Raw genomic sequence first — 10234 nt, 5'->3', positions numbered from 1 at the left:
TTTCTGGGGAAGACCCCCCACCCCCCGCAAAGTCGTTTGCCTTCAGTGAACTCAGCGATGGGCTTCGCCCTCCCCCCACTATTTATCGCAGCCCCACAGCTCACAAACAGCACCAGCCGCCAACTGCTGGTAGGTCTATATCGATTTTTGTAGTTAGTATCTTTTTGGTCCCGGACGCGTTAATGACGAAAAATAAAATGACTGATCTATCTATGCTCATTTGATGTTTTTCTATAAACTTTATCAAGAGTAGATACGGTAGAAATTTGCGACCGTTACGAAGAACTTCTCCCTTTTTTCATTTGTAATCAATACGTATTGATTCGTTATAATCACAGACATTGCAAAACGGTGAGCGATAATAGACTGCTGACTAACGTTTGCATTTCCAAGTAAATCAAAAGGTTTAAGTCACTGATGTGATATTTTTTAGTTATGAAACTAAACCTTTGTGCAATGTTCTTTGCAATTTCAAAAGACGCACCAGTGCGTTGCGACTAACAGTTTGAGAGTCACTGTAGGCTACATAAACAAAGCACAAACAATTTTTTAATTTCGGAATTTGTCAATCATGCTAAAAACTCGAAAACTTTCACGGACCCCTTGAAATCGCTTCACGAAGCCCATGGGTCCCGCGGACCCCCAATTGAGAACCACTGCATTAGAGCTTATAAGCTTGTAAGTAGACTATGAATTTTAGCTTGTAATACTGTAGGCTACACTACAGTAGCCTATACCAATAACTTTGTGTTTTCAGAAAAAGTGTTTCAAGAAATGTTAAATGCAAATATGAAACGATCAGTGAAACTTGAGCTTATCATGGATTTCACAACGTTTTTCAACGATGCATGTTTCTGTTTATTGAGTTGATGCAATAAAAAGTAAACAAAAAACATGAGCTTGTACAGGAGTGATGGCCGACTTATAGCAGTACACCACACGCAATGTTTGAATCAGGCCCGGATTTAGGGGGGGGCAGAGGGGGCATGTGCCCCGGGCCCCCCGACTTTTGAAGGGCCCCCCTACATGGGAAAAATGTGATTTTGTGTTATTTTTTTCCTTTCAGCCTTTAAAGACTCTGCAAATTGCTGTGTAGTGCTGGAGTAATGCTATTGTAGACGTGGAGGTGGTTTTCGCGCCGTAGGCGCGAAAAAATTTTTTACAGGGGGGCCCCCCGATCTAAAAGTGCCCCGGGCCCCCCATCAGCTAAATCCGGCCCTGGTTTGAATAAATAAATTACGCTTTGTTTGGCTATAAATATGTTTTATGCCCATTGGTTATCCAATACGTGTACTAAATGAAAGTAGTCTTTGTTTGGATAATAAGGTGAAAGGATATCTTTGCATTCTTTCAACCAACGCTCATCTTTCGAGGAGAAATGAAAATTGGAAGATGAGGAGGAGCTGTGGAAATTATTTCGAAAATTTACATATTCTTGAAGAGGTGTTTCATACAAGTTTTGATAGTCTTCATACAATTCAAGAGACGTAATATCTTCCAGTAACGTTTGATAGCCATTGTCATTGCTGAAGTTGTCATCCGGCTCAAAACATGAAGGAATCGGCAAAAAGCTTGGAGGAGTTTGTGATCTTCGATGACTTTCCTGAGTTTGGGTATCTGAAAGATCCTTATTTTCATTACAACTGAGAACCAGCGGTGCTTTCGGGAGGAAGTCTTTGTTTTGGTCTGTCGATGATGAAAAGCAATCAATAAAATCAGTTTAGCGCAAAGTTTTTAGACTGCATTGATTTTGTGATTTTACTTGCAGTGACGTTGTGAATTTACATGAATAACTAATGAATTCTACGTCATACTTTGACAAGGAAATCTATAAACTTCACATTTTTGACGTTACCAAAAATAAGCTTATTGAAAATACTTTCAAAAAATAACTAGCCCGCACAACTTTCGCTTTAACCATACATTGTACGCTTAGTAGGCTAAGCCTCAAATTGTGTATGGTAAAACCGATCTGCTTAGTAAACTATTTACAGTAAACCTTTTATCAAGTTATGGTTTGGTTGATTCCATATAGGCTAAATCTCACTTTCTTATCAAAATAACTGTTTGATTATTATTAAATTGTGCTTTTACCTAGAGTTATAAAAAATGCGTGTTGCCTTTTGATTAGACCAGATTTATTGCCCAGACCGATCTATTGCATTTACGTACCGTATCTAAAATGAACACAACACCGTGTATTGTGTCACTGTGTGAACTTAACAGTTAGCTACGTGCAGTGGTGGGCATTAGTTACTTTCAAAGTAACTGAGTTACAGTTACAGTTACTTCGCTCCAAAAGTAACTAGTTTCAGTTACAGTTACCGTTTTTTAAAAAGTAACTAGTTGCAGTTACTTTTCAAAGAACGTCCCGTCACGATAGCAGGATAGCTCAATAGCTCAATCCGCCCCGATAGCTCAATTGGTTAGCGCGTCACTTCTGGAACGAAGAAGCTTCAGGATCAAGCGGCGCTGGTTCGACTCTCGCGGTGTGCGCTTGAGCAACGCACGTTAAGGGCTGCTCTCCATTCAGCGCCATCTAATGGATGGAATAGTTCCCCGGCAACAAGACTTTAACAATCGGAAACTTCACTCTGTCAATCTCGGTGACCGGGCCTGCGTCAGTGATTCAAAGCCTCTATAAGTATGCGAAACTGCCAGGATTAAGCTCTCCAAGAAGCTTTCCCAGTCCGAGGATAAAGATTCAATTAATCAATCAATCAAAAATGGTTGCATATGAGTACTGATCTACAACTACTCTTCTTTGCATGAAGTACAAGTTGAAAAATACATGATAAAAGGCAAGATGATACTTTGTTCGTAGCTGTTGCCTGTTCGTAGCTATGCCTTCTCATTGGATGCACACTGTCAGTTTTTGTTTTATGTATGTTTCGGCGTTTCGCATCCAAACAAAAATAAAATGACCATCCATCCATCCATCCTAACTGCGAAACAGCGACCACTCTGCTAGCTATCCATATACTATAATGCTTCTAAGAATCCATAATCTAACCCTAAAACATCGCCTACCGAATATGAAACAATAAAAAATCGAAAAAATGACATGCACGGGACATTCCGTGACAAGCAGTATAGGGCGTGTCAATATTTTTATACGGGTATCTAAAATGAACGAAGAGGCACAACATCAGTTTCGTTTCAGAAACATCAGTATTTCAAAATGTTGATTGCTAAGTCCAGCTTGCTTTGGCTTCAAAATGTCCTTTCCAAGGGAGAGCAGTCTTTCAACAGCAGCACTGGAGGAGATAGCCTAAGGGTATTGTCTCGCAAGAACAAACGCCTCATGGCGTCATTGGGAAATGCATCAGACGTAACCGCCTTTGTTGGGTTACGTTCGAGAAATTCATTTAAAATTTTTGCGGCACTCGCTTCCTTTTTTTTGTGTTTTCAAATAACGGAGCGAAAAAGTCATCTGTTTCATGCCTGTCAACATCAGTGTCACGGTTGCTTGCTGCATCGTCGATGTTGAAATTACTGTGGTTCTGTAATAGGTTAACAATTTTGAGATGTAGAACCGTCTTAATTTGTTCACCCTTGTAAAGCCAAGAAAGTCGGAATTGTAGGTGAAACGCAGCAGCCAGCTGGCAGTCACTATCGTCAAAAACATGGCCAAATCTGTTTTCCAAAGATTCCAACAATTGGGTAAGTAATGGCAGGCAAACAGCCACCTTGTTGCTGTTTCGGAGTTCTTATAGTTTTTTTCCTCGTCATGCTCATAGCCTTTATGCCTTCTCTTCTGATTGCAGAATGTCCAGAGATTGGCATATTGGTCGCATTACCAGTGGGGTTTGTTTCAGTCTCAGATACTTTAGACAGAAGCTTATCCATTTCGACTTTCGGTTACTGAGTACTGACTACCTCGTCTACCTATGTTCAAAGCTATATAACCACAATCTACAAATAAAGAATCGCTTTACAAAAAACGAGAACCTGAAATTTTTAAAAACAGACAGCTTAGTGGGGGAACAAACAAAGGATTGAGGCGTCACAGACATCAATCCTTATAGAACACTGCGAAATCCTACTTCGCAGTTTACACAGCTCCTTTCTGTACACAAACTCGCTTCTTGTCGCCAAATGCCGATAATCTCTTCCAAACAAATAATTTGACCACTACAAATAAACTGCCATAAACTGAAAAACAAACGACCAATTTTGTTTGGGAAATCTAGTAACTGTAACTAGTAACTGTTGAAAAAACGCTAAAATAGTAGCTAGTTACTGCTTAAAGTAGTAGCTAGTTACTTTTTTGAAAAAGTAACGAAGTTACAGTTACAATTACTCAAAAAGTAACTAGTTATGTAACTAGTTACTTTTTTAACTAGTTACTGCCCACCTTTGGCTACGTGTATAACATTTTGCTCTGGTTTGTGTAGCGTCCAGTTATTTGATTGATTGACCGTTGAGCAAGTTATATTCAATTGAGATTAAAACGGTAAAAAAGAATTTCTTTGGATGAACGTTTTGAAAGTTCTCCATTGACCTTAATTTAATTATTTTCGGTTATCACAGTAATTCTCTTACCAGAACTTCCGTTTCCGGCGATGCTTGTCAGGGCAGCATAACGAGAAGATTGAATGTAGTTTAAATTGTCGAAGTCGCTCATTTCAAAAAAGTCTAGAACGCCTTTTTGCCGAGAAATCTGATTATGTATTAGAATTTAAAAAGTGATTACTTGATTAAACATTCTCATTAAAATTTAACACCCAACTCAAACACATAACCAACTAGCAATTGCATTAGAAAAAAAATTTGAGTGCTTAATCATTGATTAATGTTACGACGTGGCCTACCTGCATCGGAAGAGAAATTAAAACTTTTAGAAAGCTTTCAACTTTAGGTTGATGGCGAATCATTAGCTTTATGATGCTCCAGTCGAAGAAGCCTCTGGCTGTAAAACATTTGTAGGATTAGCCTACTAGGCTATATTATCAAAAATATTTAAATTGTTAAAATTTAATGGGTTATATCGCTTCTTTGACGACTGTAGTCCATGTGTAAATTAACATTTAAAAAGTAACCTTTAAGCTTTCGTATTTCCTTTCGTAAAATATAATGACACTAGCAATTTGCATTGCTACACGTTTATGAATAGGCTATCTACTTTTTCAGAACTGGTTAGGCCTACATTTCAAAAAACTTTGCATTGTTACCAGGTGGAAATGTTTACAAACATATGTTTGAACATTTTCAAATATAGGCTACCTGGTACATTTTAAATTTTGAGGGCCCCTAAATCTTGAGGGCATATACTTCAGCTTTTGTATTCTAGTGATAGGCTAAATCCGGCACTGCCTACCTGGAACTTTAGGTAAATCTGCTACATTTTTTTGGCTTTTGAAGGTTTTGTCCCTATAACGAAGTTTGTAAGCTTGGTTGTAAAGTTCGGTTATGTCACTGTATCTTCTGAAAATCTGAAAATAAGCTTGTGTCAGTATGAAGTTGGGCAATAGTTGTAGCCCAGGCAGATTTTTGTCACAAATTTGACAAAGTATGAATCATAAGTATAAAGATATTTATTTGGGAAAAGTGTAGTCCAACTGACAAAGAAGAGTTACCGTACAGCAGTAGACTACAACATGTTCCGTATTTGCAACAATGGGCTATGAAGGGTCAATTAGCAAAATTTTCTTTATGTTAATTTTATCACAAAGAGGTCTACTTGTCCCATTTCTCCGAAGTCCACCTACTCCTCCAAAAACTACGTTGCATATATACAGGGCCGTGTTAACCGCTTCCGTGCCTCCCGTCCGGGGATGCTCACCTCTGTTTAGGAGCCCACTGATTTCAATCTGTTTAATGATTTTTGACTGTTTAAAAAAAGAAAAAAACTGCTACAAAAACTCGATAATAATCAATAGCCTAAATCATGCAAGACATTATTTACTGCTTCCCAAACACCGGCTAGGAGCCCACGCATATTTAGTTCGCGCAGGGTTTTTCGGCTTGTAATTTTGAACATTTATTATGTAATTTTATTTCGATTCCTGTAAAATTTTCTCACTCACTTTGCTCGCTTGATCTCATTTTATTCTGCCAACTAGCGATGTTGGCGTGCATATCTTTAAGAAGGGAATTGATTGAGTAAAAAGTTTTTTGTGTTCTACAAAAACTAACGAAATAATTATAATATTCCGAAGTAAACACTGCTCACTCAAATAGCCTAGTAACTAGTTAATTAACAATTAAATTGATAAATTTCACTGTTAATGGCGATATGTTGTAAACTAAAATGTATCGTGAAAATAATTTACATTAGGTGAAGCGTAGGTGAGGACATCTCAGATTTTCGAAGTGCTAGTCTGCTGACAGGCTAAGCCATGCTAGGCTATGCAAATTTACAGGAAATAAGTTGTTGAAATTGTTCTGTGGTCATAAATAACTTTTTTTTTTTTGAAATGATGGTAGGTTAAAATTTTAAATTAATTTTTTTTACCCAAATTTAATTTTAATTTAAGAAATTTGGTTAGGTACAAAGCGACCTATAGTTAGTTACACAAAAAGTGTGCATTTTGATAAAAAAAAAACATTATTGCGCCAAAACTGCCTGAAAAGTGACCAAAAAAATATAATATTTGTAAATTTTTCCACAGTCCACACCCTAATAATGCTTTACTTTTTCGGTCATTAAGTTTTGCTTCGTTCATTTGCTTTGTTAAAAAACTGATTCTTTTCCAACTTTTTTTTCCAGATCCGCTACTGCATTTGTATTTTTTTTTCAAAAAAATCTTAGAGTTTTTTATGGTTTGCTGAAATTATAAATGTGAATTTTTTTCCTTACATTAAAAGAGTTTGCCGCCATAATCTAACGCTTTTCTGTCCTATTTTTAAGAGCCATCACTAAACATAGGGGTCCAGGGTCCACTATTGGATTTCGGAGAAAGGAAAGATGGTGCTCACAAGGCCCTGCATGTAGGCCTAATATGCAACATTATGCGCTGAAGGAAAATATTATGTTCCTCCTACTTTTAACTGATGCACTCTAGTGAATTAATTTACAGTTTTTAGGAAACTGCTGTTTGCTTTTTTGGTGGTGGCGACAACTGGTTTAGCTTTGTTGAAAATTTCACAACCGAATGACAGCTCACTTTGATTTCCCTTGTATCTGACCAAGTGACGGAAATGACGTAAGCCCATTCTTTGCTGTTGTCGTTCTCATCTGAACCTTGCACTTCCTTGATGTCAAGGACAGAGACTCGTTGAACAAACCAGTTTGTGAGGCAAGAGCTTCGACATAGTGATGACGCCATGGGTTTAGTTTGCTATGACAGAAACTGGGAATAAATGTTTGTGAGATTCATGTTCATAAAAGATCGCAACCTAATTTTAAAATAAAATAAATTGCACAGTGGAGTTGCACCTAGTTTGTTTTCCTCATCGAAATCTATATTTGTTTCAACACCTTTAAAAAAAAACAAGTTTAATGTAAGAAGAAAAAATAATCTAAATGGTTTTGACAAGAAAATTGGTTTTTTCTTCTATAAGCTTGCTTTTTTGTTTTTTTGGAAAATAGCTGATGTTACTTCAGATCTTCGTGCAGTAGCGATTTTCTGCCACTGGCCGCACCTTTCATCACAAGATAATTTTGTAAGATTTTCTAGCGGTTCCCTTTGCTTGTTGCTCACATAAGTGCCTTACGCAACTGTTGAGATACCTTAATCTGAAGAAAACTCATTACTAAAAACGTAGGCTGCGAGAAAACGCTATCAAAATCTGTGCAGGCCTGCTATTGCAAACTGAATTTAAGCTCTACATGCCTCAGCTGTACGAAATGGTGAAACTTTTATGACATTTTAAATTTTGTGAATGTAGCTCCCCAACTAATCACAATTACAACAAAAATGAATGCAAATCGATTTTTAAAGATTTGACGGGCTAATATAATCACGTGATTTAAATATATCTAATAAGATTTAATGCAGATAACAAGCGGCAATGTTTATATGTCTCTCTCTAAAGCCGCATAAAGATTAGGCTACATCAACTTTAGTTCAACTCTGATAATCTTTTTGCGCATATTTGACGTTAAAACAGCGTAAAATGGTTAAAGATTTTATTTCACTGGAGATCTGCTTCACAAGACAATTGAAATGACCAAACAGCAAGTTATTTATGGCCGCTACTTTTAAAGTACTCTCAGATCAATAAGTTTTTCTCTGGAGATAACTGCAGAGCTGCTTTACATAGCAAAGCTTTTTCACTAAATGTTGCATTGAAGTAACAACATACAATTGCTAACAACTGTTTTTGCATCTCTAGTACTCAAGTCCTTCCAGCAGATATCGATCTATGTAAGTTTAAAGTTTTAAACACGTAAAGTCATGAAATTTGATTGAAAACACCAAACGATCAAACTCGTTTTTTAGAGTTAGATTGATTATTATAAATCTGATTAATTAAAGATTTTTACCTGCAGTTGGCTTAGTCCTTTATGTGATTGATCCTACCTACACGAAATTTCTTGTAGCCTGCAGGGGTTGAAAATAGCCTATTGCTTTTTTTTTATCAACATTTTTTTTCTTCTTATTTTCCCTTTATATTCTTAAATTTTTCTGAAGGTGTTGCGACCGTGCCAAATTTCTCAACTTAATAACTTACTTCGGTCACCAGCACGTTTTAACGTTCGCGTTTTGTCGCTTCTACCTTTTTCTCGACCTTTGCTATGTTGACGTGTATTGTTTTTTTGATATGATGGTCAGAAATAAAAAACAACTGAACTGAACTGAAGCCCTCAGTGAACTGTTTAAAATACGTTTGGTTGAGAAACTTTATAAAGAGGCTTTTAGCTTTCATTGAAACCTGTCAAGATTGAAACCCACTTTTTTGCCAAAATGTCGCAAGAATGGTAGACCTAAGTGATATTTTCCATACTGGTCTACAGACCAAGCTAAGACTAAATGCCTGCGTTTGACATTTCCTTCCAATGTTGCCCTAACGTGACTTCTGTGCAGCTAATTAGTATGAGTTTGCGCAATCGATCAATATCATTAGTTTTTGATCGATAAATCTATAGTTTGTTCAAAATTTTGGTGCTCAAGTGACATAAAAGGATAGCCTATCTATTAATGGTAAGAGTTATTCAAAGTAATTTTTTTTGTTCCAAAGAAAACTATCCACAAAAAATTTACTTCGAAACAAAGACAAACAGTTTTGGCTCAAATTAAATAAAAAATTTCGAAACGAACTATTTTTCTAAGGAGTTAGAAAATCATTCGAAACTAAAATGCTCCAATAGTCTGTTTTTTTTTACCTGAGATTTACACTTTTTATTTGATAAATGGATCAATGAAATGTGGATGAGCGAGCGAAGCCAGCAAGAACATTCTGCAAAAACTGATAAGAATTATGTTGCATGTTGTCTTCCTTTTTTGTTCACCTAAATAAGTGCTTCCTGGATGCGCTACTACACGCGGACGACTGCATAAGTTTTTATCTGGGGCAACAGGTTGTGCAGTGTGCACCCTTAAAAGATGGGAACCACGTTTAGGCTACTTTTACTACACGTCATACCTTAGGTTTTTTTCTTTTGCTGTCCACAGAAGACTTTTAGGCTTGTAACAAATTTTAAACCTTAGGCTACAGTTCAATCCAACTGCTTTTTGTTTGTAGTCACCCGGGTTTCCAAACTGTTGCAGTTTAGCCTACTTTCGAAACACTCAGATGGTGCTCTTTCAAATAATTTTTTATTTTTATTTTTCAGGAAACCATGATGTCCTTAAAGAAACAATGTTGATCGAATCCAGTTTTATGCCTAGTCATTCAAGATTTAAATAAATAGACGGGAAGGACAACAAAACCGTTTGAATCTTAACGTTCACACTCAATCTGTTATGAGTTATGACCATTGACTAAGGGGTAAGGCCTAATGTGTTGTAGCTCAGAACTCACCTCGCTTTTATATTTTATATTGGAGCTTTACTGACTGATAGTTGTGCGAAATAATTCCAGAAATAGTAGGCCTAAGTCTATTAGTTTTTATCCCTGTTTCTAAATTATTTCGAATCGAAAAGGAACTCCGAATAAACTATATACGATGTTGGTAGGCCTAGCTGCTATTTTGAATAGCCTATTTTTTAAAGTAGGTTTACGCTTTTTCTTCAATCAAGATATCGACTGCCGGCTGTGTTGCCTACTGATTAAATCTGATGTTGCCTGCAGTGTTGGCTGGCTGAAGCTGACGCTGTCAAGGTATAGGCCAGAATATAAAAAGCTG

General features: G+C 36.8%; 1 protein-coding gene across 2 annotated transcripts; it reads right to left on the bottom strand.

The window, feature by feature from the left end:
- Positions 1-901: 901 nt before the first annotated feature.
- On the bottom strand, positions 902-10012 carry LOC145777610 (uncharacterized). 2 transcript variants are annotated; one of them, XM_082589041.1, is made up of 7 exons: positions 9910-10012; positions 9272-9345; positions 7110-7283; positions 5321-5435; positions 4815-4912; positions 4546-4663; positions 902-1686 (listed from the first exon to the last, which is right to left on the bottom strand). In XM_082589041.1, exons 3-7 carry the CDS (start codon positions 7269-7271, stop codon positions 1265-1267), a joined length of 915 nt encoding a protein of 304 aa, XP_082445167.1. In that variant the 5' UTR covers positions 7272-7283; positions 9272-9345; positions 9910-10012; the 3' UTR covers positions 902-1264. The 2 variants fall into 2 exon arrangements, with proteins under 2 accessions (XP_082445167.1, XP_082445166.1); XM_082589040.1 differs by lacking the exons at positions 9272-9345; positions 9910-10012 and having other exon boundaries at positions 7110-7415.
- Between the last annotated feature and the right edge of the window lie 222 nt (positions 10013-10234).

The sequence above is a fragment of the Aplidium turbinatum genome, chromosome 9 (genome assembly GCF_918807975.1).
Source record: "Aplidium turbinatum chromosome 9, kaAplTurb1.1, whole genome shotgun sequence".
Taxonomy (NCBI): Eukaryota; Metazoa; Chordata; class Ascidiacea; order Aplousobranchia; family Polyclinidae; genus Aplidium; species Aplidium turbinatum.
Note: the sequence above shows the minus strand (reverse complement) of the source record. Positions and strands in the feature narration are given on the sequence as shown.